Source organism: Drosophila novamexicana, unplaced genomic scaffold, assembly GCF_003285875.2.
Source record: "Drosophila novamexicana strain 15010-1031.04,08,12 unplaced genomic scaffold, DnovRS2.1 tig00000485-arrow-pilon, whole genome shotgun sequence".
Taxonomy (NCBI): Eukaryota; Metazoa; Arthropoda; class Insecta; order Diptera; family Drosophilidae; genus Drosophila; species Drosophila novamexicana.
Genome location: NW_020824808.1, coordinates 2,077,401 through 2,099,828, shown reverse-complemented (window position 1 = coordinate 2,099,828; position 22,428 = coordinate 2,077,401). Strand labels below are relative to the sequence as shown.

The 22,428-nt window shown below is 38.1% G+C and overlaps 1 protein-coding gene across 1 annotated transcript in view; it reads right to left on the bottom strand.

Annotated features, from left to right (window-relative positions):
• The window catches only part of LOC115761477, a 39,089-nt gene extending 18,224 nt beyond the window's left edge, over nt 1-20,865 (bottom strand). The window contains exon 1 of the mRNA XM_030703244.1: nt 20,670-20,865. Coding sequence (XP_030559104.1) covers nt 20,670-20,865 — 196 coding nt within the window. The remainder of the gene's footprint in view (nt 1-20,669) is intronic.
• Between the last annotated feature and the right edge of the window lie 1,563 nt (nt 20,866-22,428).

The following is a 22,428-nucleotide window of genomic DNA, read 5'->3' as shown; positions in this document are numbered from 1 at the left end:
TGTTTTGGTGTTTTTTTTTTTGACAATTTTGTAATTGTTTCTATTGTTAAAGGGCTGGCAACTTTTTTAATCATTTTCATATATATTTTCGCAGTTGCAAAAAGTCGTGGCGCAATTTTTTGAGGTTTTTTTTTGTATTTTTGTGAATAGGCAACGCCCTGTAACCTTTTCTAACGCGGCCTTAGCTCTTGCTTTTCTTTTAATTAAAACGAACTTTCAATACAATATGCCCGTCCGACTGGGGCTTGAGGCGTGGACTGGAGCAGAGCAGCCAGCTCCATTCGCCTCTTTGTTTGCTGTTAATTTTTGCCAGCTTCAGTTTTTTAATATTATTTTCATACTGTTTTTTAGCGTTGGCATTGGCGTGTCCTTTGTTAGATTTCCCATGTCTCGTCGGGACACGTTTTCGTTTTCATTGTTGTTGTTGTTCTGCTTTTTGCGCTTCTTGTAGTTTCCACAGTCTCTGCAGACGCTTGCGTTTATTTATTGTGGAAAAAGTTACAAACTAAAATTAGTAAAGTGGGGTATGCACGGTGCATGTGGCCTATAAAGAACAAAAAAAATGAATGAAAACAAATGTATAAAGTGTGCCAATTGCAGAAGTTATTAGCTCCAGGGAGTCCTGCATTTTAAAAAGGACAAAAGCAGCGGGCTTAAAGGCAGCGGGCTTAAAAATAAATCAGATTTTAATGGAAATATCATTTGGTCGAACGGCAAAGAGTGAGAGTGCAAGGGAAAGAGGGACTAATAGGAGTATGCAATAAATGTGCGCATTGAGCAATCAATTAAAATCGATTTCTTACTAAGGCAACGGAATTATTTTCGATGATTTGATAAGTCTATATATGAGCGAGAGAGAGAGAGTAAGTAAGAGAAAGAGAGAGAGAGAGAGAGAGAGAGAGAGAGAGAGAGAGAGAGAGAGAAAAAGAGAGAGAGAGAGAAAGGGACCGCAACAGAGTGAGAGAAAGAGGCAAGAGATTGCAAAATATGCAAATTGATTTATTGACTTTCCCTTCCCCCTTGGCCTCTTCTTGTATACTTCAACTTTAGTGAGCCGAGTAGATCCTTGCGATAGCCTTTTTCTGTGAAAAATATGGAACGGAGTATGCGTACAATGAGACTATGAAGCTTTATAAAAAAACCCGATAAAGGATGACAGTAGCTGCCTTTAAGGCTAACAGTATATTGAAAGACAAATGCCAATATTTTTAGCCAAACTTTTCGTTTTTGCTGTGCAGCTAAAAATATATTGAAACTCATTCGCTTTAAATGGCAGACTAAACGCTTGATAAACCAAAGTTAAATAGCTAACCAAAAGATCATTACCAGCATGGCCGAGCAAAAAACGTGGTCTAGTTAGAAAGAAAAGAGTTCACCTGTGGGCGGCACAGAGCTACAGAGAGAGCGAGAGAGCATAAGAGACAAAGAGAGAGTGAGAGGGAGATAGTGTTAGTGGGAAGTGCCTGCAACACCAAACGAAAAGTGCAACAAGCACTTGAGAAACTTTTCTCATTTAACGTTGGGGCACAAACTAAAAAGCTACTCAAAATCTATTTGATTTTGGTAGGTGCGAGCGACAGAGTTGAACAAAAAAAAAAAAAAAGAAAAAAAAAAAAGTAGAAAACATAAGAAAAACGTTGGACACTTGCGGGACAAGTAATAACAAAATATTAAGTTTAAACGAATTTAAAAGAAAAGTTTTTCGACTGCAATTGACGGCCATTAAAGTTGTACATTTTGACCGTGCGGCCTGTATTTGGCCAAGGCAAATATCAATTTAAATTTTCAATTGCCGGCAACATCAATTGCAGCCGGAAATGGCGGTGTTTAGGCCAAAGTTTGCTGCAATTTGCCATAGCCAGCAAAATCAATAAACTCCACATCAGCAAACTGTTGCCTGTTGCTACATATTTACTTATTTTTATACCCTTGCCGAGAGTATTCCAATTCACACGCAAAATGTGCCACATTTCAGCTAAAAAATCGTACAAAATGTTGGCATAGTGTTTCTATTGCAGGGAGATCATATGCTTATGTTGGCTGGATTGGAAACCTGTTTAATTTTTCAAGTTATTTTTAACCTATTCACTCCTTAGCCATACCTCACATAGCTACATCAAATCGATCTACCATATTATGTGGTTTATATAGGAGCAATCGTTTGGAATTTGTTTAAACCCATTTTTGGTCAAGCATCTGCAAGAGAATTTGAACTGTGGTCTGCCTGGAATATTGGTTTTTCCTGTTTTTTTTATTTATTTATTCCTTTTGGCACACCATAGAAATTGAATTGGTCTAGGGTTCGGCTGACTGACATGCCTTTGCCACATCCTAATGCTCTTAAAGCAGCTTCTCTGCACATGTTTGCGTTTGCAAGGAATTTCTATATATATTTTTTTTACCACATCAACGCAAATGTCACGCATAATGTTAAAGGAAAAAAAAGAGAAAATAAAAATGAAAAATACGTGAAGAAAAATAAAATAAAATTGAAAATATAAAAGTCTATATATGTATTTTCATACGATGCTATGTTGCAGCGTTGTTTTTCCACATCGTCTACTTATTTTGCAAAAGTCAAATATTAGCTGAAAAGTTGAGAAAGTTTTCTCAAGCAATTTTTCGCTTACATTTTACCAGTACCGACAGCCTTGAAGCTGGGTCCTGGTATTGTTCCTGGTCCCGTTGCTGCCGCTGCTGCTGCTGCTGCCGCTGCTGCTGGTCTATCTGTCAGCAGACGGAATGCTGTTGGCATTTTCCTCATGCTGGCCCCACTTCAACCCGCTTCGATCCTTATCTGCTTAGTTCTTAGAGCTGCTGCCACAGTCGCTTTTCTTTTCTTATATTTTCTTTGTTTTTTTTTTTTCTTTGCTTCTTGGCCCAGCGTCTCTTGCCACGCGTTTCAGTTTCCCCCAAAGTGCATTAAAAAATATTGTTGCTGCATGGTCGGATACGAACAGCGCGTATCATTTTTGATAAAATTCATGGTAATTGTTTCAACTGTGAATTTATCGAAGTTTTTCATGTTACGCACAAAACTTTGCCCTGCTCTCGGCAGCCAGGCATTGCTTTTTATGGGACCAAAATGCTGGCTGAATGTGCACAGTGTTTGCCAACTGGGATTGGCGCTTGTGGATTGCGAAGCAAATGAATAAAACTAAGTCTTTAAAATACATTAAATTAGTGGTCTCAGTGCACACAAGTTTTTTACAAGAATAGCAGAAGTTTCTTCTTCGTTTTTGTTTTTTTGTGTTTTGTGTAATTACTAGATAGTTAAAAATGGAAAATGATTGCGTTGATTAGCAGTAACAACAACAGCTTTTCGAGAAAATCAAAAATACATAAAATATTGACAAGTCAAGAAAGAAAGATTCTGTTTGGCGCGCTGAAGTTTTAATAGTCTTCTAGACAAGTGACTCGTAAAAGTTTTTCCACGAAAGCTTTATTTTCTACGTTTTGTTCCGATGGGATTTAATATAGTAGTTCGATTTGATAAAGTACATAAAATATTAACTAAACACAAAAGAACGATTGTCTGCCGCATGCCGAAATTAATTAACTTTAAGATTTGTAGCTCAGATATATTTGTCTCCGCAACCTTTTTTTCCTACCTATTGTTAAAATGGGAGCCATAAAATATATTGTAGTCTGATTTAATGGACTACATTAAATACTAATATAAAACATGGGTTTTCTGCAACACGCCGAAATAGTTTTTCTGTGAAACAGTTTTTCTACAAAAGCGCTATTTCCGACCTATTGTTTTTATAGGAGGCATATAATATAGTCGTTCGATTTATAAGAGTTTTAATGAAGCTCATAATTGCAGCGTTTTGTATATCTGGAAAAACAAACATTTCTTCGTGCACAAACTTAGTTATCAACCGATTCTTCAATTCTTCTCACCAATATAATGTGGTTGTTGCTCATACAATTTTACTTAAATGGGAGCTTAATGAAACTGTTAACTACCGAGTCATGATAGTTTTTCAAGAATCTTAATGCCGATACCAAATAACGATGAAGATAGAAGGCGAAAGTTCTTGAAAGAGCTATAAAGAAAACTTACATAATAATACCCTCTTTACAGGGGTGTACAAATTAGACTAAATTACATGTACACGCACTCACAAGGATGTCTACAAATGCTTATATTTGGACTTAAAAAATAACAAATAATTTGAGAAAAGTGCCCTAGCAACATGTTACATTAATTATGTATGCATGGTAAGCCCTCCCGTGAAGCTACTTGCATGCGCATCGTACTTCATCAAAAGTTGTTGTTTTATCGAGCCAAGAAGTTGCAACTTTTAATTTAAAAACCTCCTGCAAGCTGTCTCAGTTTTGGCCAGCCACAACATTTATATTAAACTTTTGACCTTATCACAACAAAGCCAATAGAATCAATTTTGGGCCACCAATGCGCTGCCGCTCAACAAAGGCTGTGGGCTGTGGTCCCCAGATGAGCCGAGGCACGGCGCATGGAGCATGGGGCGTGGAGAATGGAGCATGGTGCACGCACTCATCTGGACAGCAAACATACTGCTTGGGCATGCTAAATAAGTGAGGGTATGGTTGGGTAGTTCTAGGGGTTGGTCTAAGCTTAAGTTGTCTAACTGTACATGGCAGTGCTCACATTCGTACTCGCATTTGCAGTCACAGTTCGAGTTGAGAGTATATTATTGCCAATAATACAAATGCCAAGGGTTAAAGTTTCCAGAACAAAAGCCAGATAAATGTCTGTTGTTTTAGCTGGGCAACTGTTTTGCACTTGCAAATATATTTATATCGCACATTGCACTTTGCTTATGTAACTTGGACTATTATTATCAGTTTGCAATAGTAAACTTCCAAATGGCATACTGGCATGCAGTTTAAGATTTGTGGCCTTGCACACACTGTATAATGAAGTAAAGGAGTGAACGCTTGGAAGTTCCTAAATTTCCTCAAATTTAATGGCGTCAAGTGTGGCAGAAGTTGCTTTTAACATTATTAGATATTAGCTATATAATTTCTGTAATAAGGTTATAGGTTATTAATATTAATAATATTATTGACTAATTAAAGCTCACAGTCAAGTTTTCGAGCTTAAATTCTATTTTTATCAGCAACCAATAACATCAAGTGCCTTTTTCATATGGGGCCCATTGATTTTACTATCATGTTAAGCGCCCAGCTTTTAAACTCAATTTCAAGGTATTTGGAATGGTTTTATAATGATTTGCAAGGTGTACGGAGTCTCCATGAAGGCATATTTCATGCTAATTTATTGCAAAACTACGTGTGAGACGCTGCCCCACAAATTTATAAGTAATAACAACAGTTGCGAAACTTGGGCAAATTTAAACATATTTTGTGTTTGAGTGTATGAGGGGACGCGGGGAGAATATGGAGTCAGAGTTAGAGTCAGAGGCAGAGGCTGATTCCAACTTATGGCCGCTGCTCAAGACGCAGTCACAGAATGTAAAATTTATTGTTGGATCTGGGTGAAAAAGTGGCGACTGTACTGCTGGGGGCTTACTACGACTACGTGGGCCAAGTGCTGCCTGGGGGCAATACGAGATTATGATTAATTGTTGTGATATGCGCGGGCACTCTGTGGGCGTGGCACGTGTGACAAAGCGCAGCAGTCAGGGACATGAGCATGCAGACGCACAGAGAGGGAGAGAGAGAGTCACGAGAGAGAGAGAGAGAGACAGAGCTAGTAGCAGCTGCAGGCATGCCACGCTTGCCACATAAATATGAGGCAGCGTGACATTGTGAAGGCATTAAAAATTAATTTACTTGCAACATGACTAACTGTCCCGAGCCCGAGCCCGAGCCCGAGCTGTAGCTGTATATGTAGCTGACTTTGGCTTATGCCGCAAAGTATGCGCTACTTGCTGCTAATATTTCACGCTCATTTTTGCGTAATTTAAAAACATCAAATATCCAATTAAACTTGCCACAAGCATTCATCCTCAATTTATAATAATTACAAACTAATTAACTGTGATACCCAGCGCCAAGGCAACGCGGCCCAGCCGACCGCAAGCAATGCCGAAAATGTGAAAATAATTATTAACTGAAATTAAACCAAATTACAGTAGGCCAAAATAACAGCATGAACAACAACAACAACAACAACAGTCGAAGAAAGTCAAGAAAAACCAAGCTAAAACTCACCATAGCAATCAAATGTCTTTGGCGGAGGCGGGCAAAAAGAAAAAAAAAAGAAGAAAATACATGAACGACTAACTACGGCACGCCGAAGATTAGATGCTCTTAAATAACTTACAGCTTTGCAGATATGCCAGAAGCATAGAGAAGAGAGACGGATTCAGTTTGCAAAGAAATAAACAGACCGACAAACATGGCTATATCAACTGGGCTGTTGATAACTGATCCAAAAAATATATATGCTATAGAATCTAAGACATCTTCTCTTGTATGTTACTTATCTCGTACAAAAATTATAGTACCCTCTACCGGAGTCTAATGATTTAAAATTTAAATTTCATTTCATTAACAATTTAAGGAGAAGGAGGCGTAGCGGTAGACGTTGGTTCGAGCATGGAACTGGTCTGCGGATGACGAGCCTTGCCAAATCTCTACAGAACTACAGCTCATTAAAGCTGGCCAAGACGCCAGGGCTCAACGCTCTAGATATTTATTTAAAAGTGCAAAATCTGTGGGAGCAGACAAGAAGCTTCAAAAAGCCTGCGCCAGTCAATTTGCGAAGTCCGCAGCTTGCTGGGGAGCGGGATAGGCGGGTTGGGCGGTTTTTGGCCAATGCATTGTGGCCGAAAACTTGTGGTGGCTACACACAAAAACGTGGCAACAGCCAACAAAAAGGACCTTCGCCAGCATTTCCACACGCATGTGCGTTTCGTTAATGGAATTAGAAAAGTTTTTAAGCAAAAAAGCCAGGCCAGATATATATACTAACAATATATACTAATATGCTCATACATATAGGGCATATACATGTGTGTATATGAGTATGGTTTTGTTAAAAAATATGCGTGTGCGAAGTGTGTGAGTGTGTGTGTGCTTCAGAACTATGAGCATGACATAAGCAAAACGCCAAAAATTGCGTAATGAAAAAGTTTTGCGTCTTGCCTGACGCATTGAATAAGGCAAATGCCACACAGAAGCACATCCTCGATGTATCCTTGAGGCGCGCTTTGGCTGCTGTAAAAGTTGTACTTTTCTTGACAAGCGCAAATCATGGTCAACGTTAGTGTTAACCTTAATGCCAGCGTTAAATTATAAATTAACAGCTATTGGCATTTACATCAAGGTTCCATTGCAACTGTCTCTATTTGAGGACCTTTTTTATAGGGTGAGTTTAAGAAGCTTTTGTGATAGGTTTGGGTCGCATTTACACTTCCAGGCAACAAGCATAAGCATACTTAATTTAGAAAAAAAGTCGGAATAAAATTCATGTCCTTTTTATATCAAATGATTTTTCAATAATGTATTTCGCTTTTTTTTGGTCCAAGCAACTTTTAACTAAAATTTGAAATTTAAATCGAAACTTAATGTTTTGCTGCAGCTCTATCTTTTTTTTTTTTTTAATATTTATCTAATTGACTTTTTTGTACACTTTGAACATTGGACAAATTTTGGTTGAAATTTGTAGGGTTTCATTTTCCATTTTTCCAGTTTGTGTTGTTTTATTAATTTTATTTATAAAGAATTCTTTTGAAAAGCTTTATTGAAATTTTCAATGCAAGTCATTCAATTATAAATATAAATAACAATGTCTTAACTCTTTTCTTCGTATTAATATTTCCGTATATTCCAGATCTGGAAATTGATTTTGATCCCAATTATTTTAAAGTGGTCTAATTCACGACGATGTGTGCAATTTCAGTTTCTTTTTGTTTATTATTCTTATAAATATAATGATTCAATAAATATGATATGTTTGTTAGTATTAATTTAATGTTATTCAGTATCAAAGAAAAAGCTGCAAAGCGAACTGTGCGTGAAGTGTTTATTGTCAGGTCAGATAAAGGAGCAGTGCAGGTTAATGTGAGTGACTTTTTTGCACTCGACAGGGAAACAGAGACTTAATGGAGATTATATTGCTAGTATTATTATTTAATACAAGCGATTAGCGAATATATAAATCCACAGAGTGAATCTGATATAAGAACTCGTAGCTCAAAGTTAGTTTCTCATCAAGCATATCCAAATGCAAATCACATTCACATAAAAGATTATTGTTGACGGCCAAGCACTTCTAAGTATATTTTACAGTCAAAGTTATCAAAAGCTTGATTGAATAGCGAATTCCAAAATTCATCTCATATTATATGGTTTTTGGTTTTTCTATTATATAAATAACGGATACGGGAAAAGTTTTCCCAGTTTTTATGTCGAAAATGCGAACGTTGTTAAAGTGTTTGGCGCACATATCAAAAGCCAATATAAAAATCAAATTTAAATTTATGGCCAAAGGAGGGCCAGCGCCAACTGAGCCGTGGCAGAAGGCAAAGGCCAACGAAACTTTGCCGATTTGTCGACTGGCATTATAATTTCAAATGCCTGGACTGCTAATAAGAAAACGATTCCATTTGGATGCCAAGTTCAAACCAAGTCCAGAGCAACAACAGCTACATCTGTGCCTTTGTGCCTGCTGTCCATCCGCTTGTCTGCGTGTAAAATTATGCGAATTGTCTGTCCGGAGGCTATTAAGGCGGCATTCGATTTCGTTTAGACGCGAGTAAATCACCCTGGCAACACTTACAAGTTTCGACAGTTTTAGCAGCCAGATAGACGCGATGGCAGTGGAATTGACACCAGAGGGGTCAACCAGTGCGGGCGCCAGGACCAGTCATCGGTTGTGCTGCCGGCCACATAAATCATATTACAAATGGCGCGTGGGCGAGCTGCTGTTTATTATTGATATGCATGAAATGGATAAACGGCAGCTATGGCTTTAAGTCCAAGGAGATCAAACAATAACTTAATGTGAATAGGAAAATTCAACAGATTTGATATGAATTAAAATAAGTGGATCCCATATATGTTAAAAAACTACCGATACTAAAAATTGATAATAATTGTTATATCTATTCACATTTTTAAGATTTTGATATATTTAAAAAAACTATTGATATATTTTAGAATACTAAAAATAATCGATAAATTTTACCTTTCACAAATTATAATATCATATATTATATTTCATTTTGTAATTTTAAGTAAAACAGTTCACATTATATTCAACTATCGATGTATCGATGACAAAACCGATAAATAGTGATGTGCAAAGACATGGAATCCATACCAACGATAAATTAATCAAAAGTTTACCGGATTTGTGAAGTTCGATTTGAGTGTTTTTCTTTAGTATATGTTTATGTAGTAACAAAACATTTCCACAAACACGATTGTATTCTTTGCGTTGCTTGTCAAATGAATATCCCTAATTATCCCTTTAAATACACATTTAAGCCATGGCATTAATTTTAATTTCCGTTGACACTGCTCACCCAATTTAATTTAATATTTGATGTCCTGCAACAATTTGGACAATTTCAATGCTCAACTAATTGTTTATGAATCAATTTGCGGCAGTTGGCTCGTTAAATTTGGGGTTATATATTTTACGGCTCTGTCGGCCATTAACATTTGGCCATTGTGCAGTTTATGAGGCCCCTAAACAACAAAATATTTATGCTTTTTTTTTCGCTCGCTGTTTTTGCCGTTTTCTCCATGCATTTGACTATACAATATTACGAAAATGGCGGCATTAACAGCTGGGTTTTTATGTAGCCCGTTTAAACTATTGTCAAATAATATTCTTGATATTATTATGATGATTATTATTGCGATAACCGTTGTTTTTATGCACAAAGTTTCTGCTTAAGTGGCCCGTCAATGGCTCCTTGTAACTGAATATAATTATGCCGCACCCGATGCCAATCAGCCGGAATATGCCCAATTGTTTGTCTCATGTGTTGTGCCGGCAACAGCTGCCGGTCATATATATTTATGTAAATAAATATATGTATATGCATATACATATTTGTGTGTTTACTTAAGGGGCTGCTTCAGTCGGGCTGCAAATTAGGCTGAGTAAAAATAATTACGTGAGCTGTTTAGCTGGGCAACGGGTCGTATGAGTAACAGGTGCACGTGAATTACTTGTAAGTGGCTCTCGGCCACAAAGTCAGCAATGGAATGCCTACAGCCAGGCACCACCTTGGCATTGTTGACAGCCACAGCCACTCTCGCAACAACAACAACCAAGAGTTGTTGACTTTTATGCCGGCAAATGTCACTTGCCAGCCAGCCGCAAGGCATAGCGTTGGCGTACGTATGTATGTATATGTGTGTGTGTGTGTGTGTGCTTGTGTACGTGTCTGGGGGGTTTGTTTTGTATGTGTGCGTGTTTCTGTGTATAAAAGTGCCGGCACAAAGCTTAACATAATTCAAAGGCCTACAGCACTGACGTACACATCCGGCATAAAAATAAAATTGCAGCCACATCCAGAGAAAGTGCAGCAATATACAGACATACACACATATACACAAACACATGCAGTTAAGTAAGAGTTTTCTGTGTGGCCCATAAATAAGAAAATTTCTTTATTATGCAAGATATGTCAACATCAGAGGTGATGCATGCAAAGTCTCATGAGCTGCAAAAGATGGTGTGGGGAAATTACAAAATCGAAATCAACAAAGGGTCAGTTTCTTAAATTCGATATATATATGCAAATATGTTCCTTTAATTACTTCAAATAGCAAATATATATCTAGTTAAATGAATAAAATAATGTGTCACTCGGGGGTATGCGTAAAATATTATTATTTATGCATGCTTCATTATTTCGTTAACTCTTTAAATATTTGTAATTAATGTCTTAATTGAAATATTCATTAAATGCCAGTACACTCCGCGCACTTATGAACAAATTTATTTCTGGCTACTGTTTGATGTGAATTTATGAGGCCCACTTTGCTGGAATTTTTCATATTTCCGGTCCCGGCATGCGAAAATATTTTAATTAAGTAGGACTATAAAGAATTTGAGACAGATATTAAAGTGTGAACGGAATGCAAGCACCGGAAACGCAAGAATATTTAATTCAATATTTAATTAGTAAAATTTTTAAATTTAATGGTAAAATGTACTATATTATTATATAAAGACAATAAAGAATTTGAGACAGTTATATTATGTTTCCATATAGAAGGTTTTGTTGGGTCAGAGAAAAGAGAGAAATACATGACATATTTACAATAGAAATAATATATTCATACAAACATATCATTTCACAGACTACAAGATAGCTTTTAATGACGATTTAACAGACAGTTAACTCTTCATTTATTTAAATGAAAAAGGGCTTCAGCTTCAATTAAATTGAATAGAAAAACTAACTGCCCACAGGCTAATCGTATATTAGACCTATGTCAAGCATCTGCCAATTGATTGTCGGCAGTTAAATGATCCGGTAATTAACTAAAAGCATGTGATTACATTTTAACAACAAAAGAGCCAACAAAATATAAGCGACAAGTTGCAGCTGCAACACTTGCAACAGCACCAATAGCCGTTGCAGCCAGAGCTGGCAGCAATTTGTACGGTCATTATTCATGGTACATATTGAGGCATTCGGCCGGGCAGAGCCAAATGACCAGCAAAAGTGGCAAATCTTTGTTCACACCTACGAACAGCACAAGGGAAGGGAAGGGTAGGGAACGGTGGCTCAAAGCTGGTCCAGACTAAACCAGCTACTGGTCGCATGTGTTTGTGAGCGATTTTTATGGTCTCGGATTGCTGCGTATAGTCGTTCGGTGAACCTAAGAAGCGTTTTTCCTCTACATAAATTTGCTATAAAAACCATTTAAACGGAAACGTTGAAACATTCAAAAGGCAAAGACCCAGTCTCGGTCATTGCCAAAACTAGTCAGCAAACCCAATCCCAAACCCCAGCCCCATCCCAGCGCAAGCCCAAACTCAAACTGTTATCCAAACAAGAGAATGACCTAGAAGAGCTTGCTCGTCGTCGGTATACCCTGCATCCAGCTCTGAGTTGTCTTAATATGCATGCTTGCCCACTTTTGGCCCTCTCTCTAGACTTTACTTTATGAATAATGAATTGTTAAGTTTTCTTCCACTTTTTGAAATATAATATCTTGAAAGCTGACAGCTAAATAGTTAAATATACCTATGCGCATGAGATATACTATATAGGGTTGAAGATGCCGCCATCTGTTTATTGCATACCTTCGAAATAATATGCCCTCTCATAAACATTTTCAAAGGGTACGGGGTATTAACAGACAGGCACATACACAGCCCGCTCTAGTTGTCGTTTGACTTGTGGTCCGAGCTTCTGGCCGGTCCGCTGCCCAAATCTAAACTGCTCCAATAAAGCAAATTATCGTTAAAATGCTGCTGCACATAAGAAGATTTACGATTGCTCAGCTCAGTGCTTGGCCCTGGGTTTTTGGCAGCATGGCAACCTTGGCCAATGATTCCGCTGGCTTGTACGTTGTTGTTATACTCCTGCGGTTCCCCGTGCTAAGGCTAGCCCCTCCGCTATCACCTATTTGCCGCTGCTCTTTGTTTGTTTGTTGTGCTGCGCTGGGGCTGGCGCTTGCGCTTGATTTTTGCGTACTTTTCGATCCCGATTTCGATTCGTCCTGTCCAAGGATACGTTTGGAAAACCTTTTGAGTTTGCCTTTTCTATTTTTTTTTCTCTTTTTTTTTGGTTTATTTTCCCATTGCTGGTCCCGCATTCGATTTGCCTGGGAAAAGCCAAATGAGCGTATGACCAAAACAAATAGCCCACAAAGTGAGTTGTTCTATGGGTATACCACATGCATGCTGTTCTTTGCGTGTGTGTGTGCGTGTGGAATGTGGCGTGCTGCTGTGTGTGTGTGTGTGTGTGTTGATTTGCAACGCCATGAACGCTTCAACGCTTTGGCTCTTGCCGGGCACAGCTGGTGCACAAATCTCACACAGTTGGTTATTTGACAATTGATGATAGCATCAAGTTGGGTCGCCAAAATGGTTTACACACATGCACACGAGCACACGCGCACGCATACACACTGGCCTACGTTGACCTATGCTGTGTAAGCTAGAGATGGACATGTGCTCGCAAAAAGAGAAAGCGGGAGAGACGGGGCATGTCATGATGAGCTCACGTTTTGTCAATTAGCTTTTTAGTTTTTACGTGATATTTTGTTCGGCTTATTATATTTAAAATATTCTTTACATTTTATTTATGTTTTTAATATAAAGTTTTAAAGTGCAATGCCATATGCATATGCAAATATACATTCACATAGTTTGAATTGACAAACGCTTCTCGCGTCTTATTTCATGACATTCTATCTTTTGCTGACATTCTCCGAATATTCAATTTTTCTCAAAATAAGTATTTCTAAAATTAATGCCTAGTTTGGCCCTTCTTTTGCTTCCGCTAGTTTGGACAACAATTTAGTTAGGAAATGGATTCTCCAATTCTTCGGATTATAATACTTCTAATATAAGATCTTCGGGCTATAAGATTAGGTTTATATTCGTTTAGCTTCATATCTTTCATAATTAGTTGAATGTCGATAGGCAATAGAATAATAATAAATATATATCAAATAGTTGACTGCCTATTTTCAAGCGTGGCGGGAGCCTAGGTGGCCAACTTAGCTGTCTGAGCGTCGCACTAATAGGCGAGAGGTCGACGGATCAAACTCAGCAGAGACTGTTGGCAAATGGAAAGGCTTTTTATGTGTGCCTGAGGCTGTTGGGAATTATACAAAATATTTAGGTAGCATTTTATTTAATTTTATGTTAAGCTGCTTTTTATTTATTTATTTATTTTGATTTTTATGTAAAAAAATATAGTATAATACTGGTAGTTGCGTACAGTTTGCCTGTGTAACTAATCGGATTATCATAATGTGGCCATCTCTAATGGACTCGATGGCCTTCGATTCCCTCAATTGTGTGGTCCTCGCATTAACCTTTGTCATTTGGCTTTACTTATTTCTGCTTGGGACAGGACTTAAAAGCTTTTGTGGCGCAGTATCCTTAATTTGAAGCAGCATTTGATTGCACTTTAATTTTGATGCTGTTGTCTCTTCTATGCGCTGGACTCCATTTGTGCCCGGTGAATTATTAATGAGTCGGCAGGAGCGAAGCGTTTCGTGCTCATGCTGCCATGTGACATGGAAATCAGCTGTGACTTCCGTCTTGCTTGCAGGCGGAATGTGGCACAGTCGTTTAGCTGCAGCTTCTGCTTCTGCCTATCTGCGTGGTCATTTGGGCCACGAATGCTTCCGTTTCCGATCAGCGCTAATGAACATTTAGTTGACGATTGTTCGAGCCGCTTTTGGCCTTCTTTTTATTTTTATTTGTTGCTGTCATCCTTCGGTTCTTATCAATGTTAATGCATGCGTTTTCTTTTTCTCTTTTATCGCTGTTTCCTGTCATTACTTCAGCTATCGCCGCATTACGTTCGCCAGGCTCAGGTCCAGTTCAGTTCCTGTGCCTGTCCCAGCTCTGAGATTATAGCTTCCCTGCCATTCCCCTTCAACTCCCCCTGTCATTGCTTAATTTCGTTGGCAATTATTTATTTAAAATGGGAATTCATTGGGAACAGGGCGCTGAGCAGCCCTTAATTGTTTGACTTGGCATCTGAAACTATGCCCCGGTGCCGGAACTCTGACAACTCGTTGACCGTAAATTTTCAAGTTTCTCATTAGGCTGCTGCCAATGGCAGATTCCCGTAGTCCCTGCTCATTCCCTCATTTCCACTTTCCCACTTTCAGTCCCTGGCGACAATGTGCGGCCGCTTTCTAATCAACTTGGACCGCAGTTTGTCGCGCTCCGTAAAAACTTTTGTCCAAGCCTTGGCCAGGTTTTAAATGGAAGCGTTTTCACTGCGATTTCATTTCATTTAGGCATCCGTTTTGTCACTCGGCCTGCTTCATTCATTATGCGCTGTTCAGATTTGTAATTTACACCTCGGGCAACAAACAGGTGAACAACGTGGTCCAATTAAACTCTGACGCGGGGCTACCATAATGGGCAGGGATCTGCGATAAGGGATTACGAAACATGGATTTGACATTTATATGTTAGTAAAGGCTTACATAGAGCTGCATATTAATTAAGCACAACAATGCAACAATATTTTCGTTGGCAGTGACTTGACTGTGACTAAACTGTGACTTAAATGTCATTTAATTATTACTACTCTATAGGAAAAATTGGTTAAATTATAATATTTTGCATCACTATTTTCCAAGCATATATGCAAGCTAAAGCTATATGAAATCTCCACTATATCATATGCTTTCCATTGGAAAGAAGTTCTTTGTAGTAAAGCGCTTAAAGCCATTCAGCTGTCCATAGTTTGGACCAGGTGGACAGGGTCAGAGAAAGGTGTTCAACCTATTCTCAAGATTATATAATTTAAATATTTTAGTTAACAAAAAGATGCGACTGCTTTAAGTGCGAGTGTCATAAAAGTTTGTTTTACGCAAAAGGATTTTGACAATTCCGTAAAGGCGCACAGCATACCACCTAGCCCGCTGGTCTCTCGCCCCTGCCTCACAATCTAGCTAGTTGGCTTTCTAGCTGGCTAAACTGGAAAATGGCTGGCTGGCAATTACGGGCCTGGCGCAGTTTCCTGCAACAACTGCAAGCTGTAAAATGTTTATGAAGCTTTTATAGTAGCCGCTGATGGGCGGAAAACAGAAGGGTGTGGGGCTGTGACTGGCTTGGCAGGCTGCAAGGAATTAACAATATAAATTATATAAAAGGCAGCGGCGAACAAAACTGAGTGCTAAATGGCTTATTACGACGAATATTTTCATTTATAATTGTGCTTTGTGTTTTGTTTCCTGTTACTACTTGCTTCATTGTGTGGCAAGAACTTGCGACATGGCGCACACAAGCTAACACGACTCTAAGCAAAGGTTTGCCTGTCAAGATTAAACAACTAGCCGGCAGTGTATTTTGGTTTATTCAACTTTATTTTATTCTCCTGTGACGTTGCAAAGTAGTCATATTTATCATACGCCACGTGGCCCGCACATTAAAATTTCAAAAGCCATGCTTTTGGCCCGTTGCTTTGGTTTTTTTTTCACTTGTGCATAATCTTTAATTTAAACAAATGCCCAAAGCCAAAAATAAAGCCGAAGATGACGCAAAGGCGAGAGCCCATACGAAAATCTACACCGAGCTGAACTGAACTAAAAATGAAACGTGCCGTGCGAGCAAATCAGCTTAAAAATAATCAGAAAAGCAACAGAAAAAAGTATTTGCTGTAACATATACTATATAAAATAAAGTAAAATGCCCGCAAAAATATCAGAGCAATGCAGGAGACCAAACAAGAGCTGTCATAGATAAAAATAGCATTTGCTATGATTCCCTATACCCTATACAATTGCACTTGAAAGTTCGGTTCGGTTATGTTTGTTTTCAGAAAGTGTTTTCCCTTAAGAGTACACAAAAATATAATATATATGGCATATACTTATCACCAGGGACTTTTGAATATTTAAAAGACTTTTATAATATAAAGGGTAGATGTATTTGTAGGAGATTTTACTTAAAATTGTAAAAATAAATGTACAAGAAGTCTGGGAGTAATAGTAATTATTGTTATAATAGCAACAAAGTTAATAACAGTAATGATAAAATTAAAAATAATAACAAAAGCAATCAAAATTATTAAATTAATATTATTTTTTAATATATATATATAGACAGTTAATATTTTATTGAAAACTTAGTTAACTTTTTTGCGATTGTAGTGTATATTTTTGTCGTTTACAATTTATGGTTAGCTTGTCTCTCCTCCTATTTTGTTGTTGTACTTTTAAAAATACCATCAAAGCCGCTGCGGCTTGGACATAGATGCCAGGCAGCTGGCAGTCACGACTTTGGCAGTGGATTTTTGTTGTTGCAGCAGTGGCATGCCGCAGCTGACATTGTGTGTGAGTGTGTTGGTGAAATAGCTGCTGATGCTATGACACTCAAGGACATATCTCAAATACGCGTGACCAGGAAATTTGCGGCACGCGCTCAAATCGCCTGAGACTTAACCAGAATGTCTTAAAGCGGGCCAAATTCTAGGACATTCTTTAAATTTAGCTTTAAGTAGGAGTGAAAGGGAGAGAGAGAGAGAGTGGTTGGTTCGCTTAATATAAGTTCTTGACCTAGACTAGTCTCAAGCTTAAGCATTATTTAGCCCGCGGCTATATTTTCTTTTTGTTTATTGTTATTTTTTACAGATGCGGCTTTTGACTTTAGGCGCAGTCAAACTGCGGCCTTATGCCATGTGCCCGGCACATTTTGTGCGGGCTGTTTTTTTGATATTGTTTATTTATATCATAATTTTTCTTTTTTTTTTTTTAGAAATTTATTTATCAACGCTTTTTGTATTTCCGTTGCCGTTGCTGTTGTTCCGCGGGTCGTTTGTTTTTGTTAAATTTCATATACTTCCTCATTTTTAATTTATGACAATGGCCTGGCTATTGTTGTCGGCCGGCCACGCCCACCATCGCGCGCAGTGTTATTGTAACTGATGCTCTTATAAATGGCCCCGCCAAAACGCCACGGCCCGCCCACCGTCCACCAACCGCCGCCCAGCCGTCCCACAATATTTCGTTTCGGCGCTTTTATCGCAGCGGTGCGACAGACAGCTACCGGGCGGGGGGTGTTGGCGGGTGGGGCAGTGAGGTCACCGGGCCTTTTCGGAACACGTACACTTTGTATTTCCGCTGGCCGCCATTGTCCTTGACTGTTTCATTATGACAGCTGTGCGCTGCTGGCGCTGTCTGCTTGCTCTCTTCCCGTTCCCGTTCCCGCCCAGTTCCCATTGCCGTTCCCGTTTTCGTTGATTTTGGTTTTGTTTAGTGGCGCATTTATGCTATTTAAGTGTCATATTTTCGTTGTTGCGCTCCCTCTCTCCCTCTCAGTTTATCCCATTGTTGTTGCTCTGCGGTGACTAAAACAAAAGCCAAGTGTTGGCATTATTATTATCAACGCGCTTCCTTTTCCGCTGCCGGAGAACAAAAGCAAACGCGACGAGATAAAACGCTGCCATTCATGCTCTTGAGTGATTTTAACTGAAATTTCATTTGATTCCTTTCCAACATTCTCTCTATCTCTACCATCTCACTGTCTGCCACGCTTTAACATGCACATATATTGGTTTCAAGCACAAAACTTTAATTCTCTTTGTTCCTGGCGAAAGGATTTGCGTTGGGAATGAGGACCAATCGATTGAGTGCCCGAAACCAAATGTCAATCAATCCACACAATTGACGGTAATTAAGTCGCTTTGAACAAAGCACAAAATTAAGCAACATAGATAAGTTTCCGCAAAGCCAAAGCATACCAAAAATAACTATATAAACTCAAAACTGGCTAATTATTAATTCTTGATTTATATTTATCGTATATTATTAATATAGCTTGTTTGATGGCAATGCATACCTAATATGAATACAAGTATCTATTTCGCCTTTAAACTTGAGATTGTCAAGATATAAAGCTTCCAATGAGAGCAGACATGACTAAATCTCAAGCCAGTGCGGGTATTCTTTGACTGCTCTCTTAGTTCTAGGTTTCTCATATCTCAAGGTTATATTGAATAAGATATATAAGTTAAGTATAAATTATTTTTCGGTTCAAAGTAAATCAAAACTCGGTAAGCTTTATTTGCAACAATAACATCTCTTATTGGTATTGCTTAACAGTTTGTGCTTTATGACATAACAGTTAACTTCATTTGAAATTGCGAATATGCCAAATTGGTTAAAAATAGCTGACTAATATCAGAGTATGCATGAAAATGAATGAGTCATGTAAAGTGCTGTCAGCTTAATCTATAGTTTCAAATAACAAATCGCATAAGCTAATATAATTGAGTAATGCTCGACATGCATAACGAATCGAAAAATCCTGAATAATGTATTTATTTAATTGAAATTAATTTTTATTGGCATGAAATGCTGACACTGCGAAATACACATTTATTTGCAGCAAATCTTTAGCAAAATGTTTGCACATTTGCTGCGATTATTAAAAGTCGCATCAATGCAAATTTATATTTCCGACATTGCGGCAACAACAGCAGCTCGAACTGTGGGCAAGCAGCCGACTGGGCGGAGCTTCTACGATTGCCCATATAAATATGCAATTATTTTGCATTTGCCAGCTTCTCGGTCTGCGGCGCGCTCTGGGCTTCTATTTACTTGGCACTCATACGCCATGTGGGCCATGTTTATGACACTCGCGACTTTTGGGCGACAGCAAAGTGTAAATTGACTTTAACGCACATAAAGATACGTTTTGGCATGTGGCTGCCGGGTCGAGGGTGCAACCACATATCATATCAAGCGACACATATTTATTTGCTGACACACACGCATTTATACATTTATTTATATTTATGCTCATAATTTGCATTTGACATATTTTTATGCTGCTCACAAAGCAAACACATAGAAATCAAAATGTTCCCTTCACATGTGCAAGCCCTTCAGAAAGGGTTTGCAATAATCAAAATAAAACTTGAGTCTATATCAACAAATGAATTTACTTTTGCAAGAATTGATGCAAAGTGCTTACGCAATGCAAAAAGGGAATTTTTTAAAAAGTTCTTAGAAACACTTTTGTAAAACTTGCAAGCATTTACATGAATATTTTCGATATGTATAATTTTTTGTTAGTGCAATATATTTTTCATTTCATTGCTTTAAGCTGGCTTGCCATCCATTTCTTTTATTAAGAGCACTGCAACAATACAATTTTAATCAAAAATGCAAAGCAACACATTTACAGCAATTATTTTTATAAATGCATAGTTAAATAATAGATATTGCCTTTCTATGCGATTTTCATGGCATAGAGAATCAATGTTAGTGATAGTCTGTTTAAAAACGATATACAAATGTTTTATTGTTGCTCTGAATAATTATACTAATAATTGTGGTATATTGACGATACGTATTTGCGAAACTGGAAACTGATATGAAACAATGGTGCGATTATTATGAGCATAAGAACGTGTATTTTACATACCCTATTGAGCGAAATATTGATTGCGAATGTGTTTTTGTATACACAGCATAACTCGACGTCTGTGTGTGTGTCTGTGTGTGTGTGTGTGTGTATAGCAGTAAGTATTTATTATGCATTCTGATTCTGTATTCAGTTTGTCTTTAATGTATTACAAATTGAAATGCATTGTCAAATTTGAACCACGTTCTCACCAACTACAAGCATTTATTGTTATTGTTGATATATTTGTTGGTGCCGCCTTTTGTGGCAACGATAAGCTTTTTGCATAACCATATCGCATTTTATTTGCCCGGCTAGCAGGCAGCAGCATCAGCAGCAAGAAAATATTTGTTCATTTAAGATATATTTATGACTGTTGTCGATGCAAATTGTTGCATTTATTGAATTGTTGCTGCTGCTGCTGCTGTTGCCATTGGCAATGTTCGTAAATAGTTGTGCAAATAAATTGCTAGCGAAAATAAATCGCGGCTCATATGATAGGTGTGTGCAGCTGACATATATAAAGCGCTCCTCCATACAAATTGTGCGCTTAATCATGTGCATAAATATTTGAAAATTGAACTTTAACCCCCTCCCAACACCCCCCTCATAACTGACTCCCCTTTCTACTTACCATTCAGTATGCTGAGGATCAGCAGCTGCGCGACGAGCAGACGCAGCAGCAGCTGCGGCGTTGGCGTCGGCAGCGCCGATGACTGTGTCTCTGGTGGGTGGCTCATTTCCAAATCCTTGCCAAATTCGTATGTAATCCTGCTGTTACTGCTACTGCTACTGCTGCTGTTACTGCTGACGTTGTCCTTTGCGCGCATTAAGCGGAAACGCTTTTACATTGCCGCGATAACAAACGGAAATGCGCGCCTGCCACAAAAGGAGGCGCAGGATGCGCAGCAGTTGGCTGCCAGTTTGCCTGCTGCTAAATGCGCCGGTTGCCCTGCTGCTGCTGCCTCTTCTTTTTCTTCTTCGTTTTTTTAATGTTTTTTAATGATTTTTTTTATGATTTTTTTCTATTTGGAGCGCTTTGGGTTGTCAACTTTCCGCTGCTGATAATATTTATGGCTCGTTTCGGCTTGGCTTACGAGCAGTTGCTGTGTTTGGTAAAATTTCTTTAAGAATTTTGCTTACAGGAATTCGCCCAAATTACTTGCTAATTGTATTAAAGGTCTGTCAAATTAAATTTCTTGCCCAAAAGGTGGCTTTTTGCCAGCTTACTGTCAAAATCCATGTTAAAGATTTATCGCTGGCTGCTGCTGTTGCTGTTGCTGCTGCTTTTATCTCTCTGGGAATTTATATCCGTCTCGTCGACTTACAGACATTGGCAAAGACCCGCTTTAGCATTGGCTTAAAGTTCAGACAGACATGCACGATCTGGCGAGCGGGTGGTGGGGAAATGGTTGATGGGGTTGGCAGCTATAAGCGCCGGAAAGCACGCAGCTGATTGTTGCACTCGCGGCCCCCGGGGCGAATACGTCATGTGGCTTGTCGGCATGTTATGTAGTTTACTCTGCTCCTGACAGCAAGACAGAAGACACAATACATTGTAAAATTCCACCTAATGCACTCGCAGATCCAAAAGTACATCAGTCTGAGCTTTTATTTGGGTACGAAAGAGATTGAAAGCTATACATATATTGTATGCATCTTCTTATGTAGAAGTATTTATCCAATAATGTTAAACCATTTAAAAAAAGCAATTAAAGTTTATAATCTTGTGCATACATAGTATAAATAAATAAATATAATGTTTAACATTATTATCTTCTTTGAATTCTGATATTATTTATGAATTTTTCCAGATTATGCATTTTTTACCAAGGCTGCAAGCTGTACCGGTTCAGACTCGGAATTCCAACTTGGTTTTAGTTGAACGGTTAATTGAAGACCATGTTCAATTTCATTCTTATTTTAAAAAGGAAAGATAAACCTTCGTTCGAACTTGTTAACTGAACCTAAAGGCAGGTAGTTGTCTCAAATTTTGAGATGCGAATTTACTTATAAAAACAAAAAAACAAAAAGAATAATTAAATTAAATATAAAGAAACGGAAAAATATAAGAGCGGAAAAGGTGTCAACGCTTTAGACATACACAGGTACTTAGGACAATAATTATCAATTTTCAAGTCTAAAAATAAAATTTATATACTATTGGAAATAAGCAATGCATAAAAGTCGAACTTTTTAGAGTAAAGTGAGATATTAATTATACTATGATTTTTTTTGTGCTGTGTTTGCCTTTGGAATCTCTCTCACATGTACAGCATACAGCTTGCCCAACTCATAGTAAATCCTAGCTAAGAATCTCATAAGCCCATCCGTACCGTCACATACCTCTATTGAGCACAAAAACACACCAGCTCAAACTGATATTCAAGCTT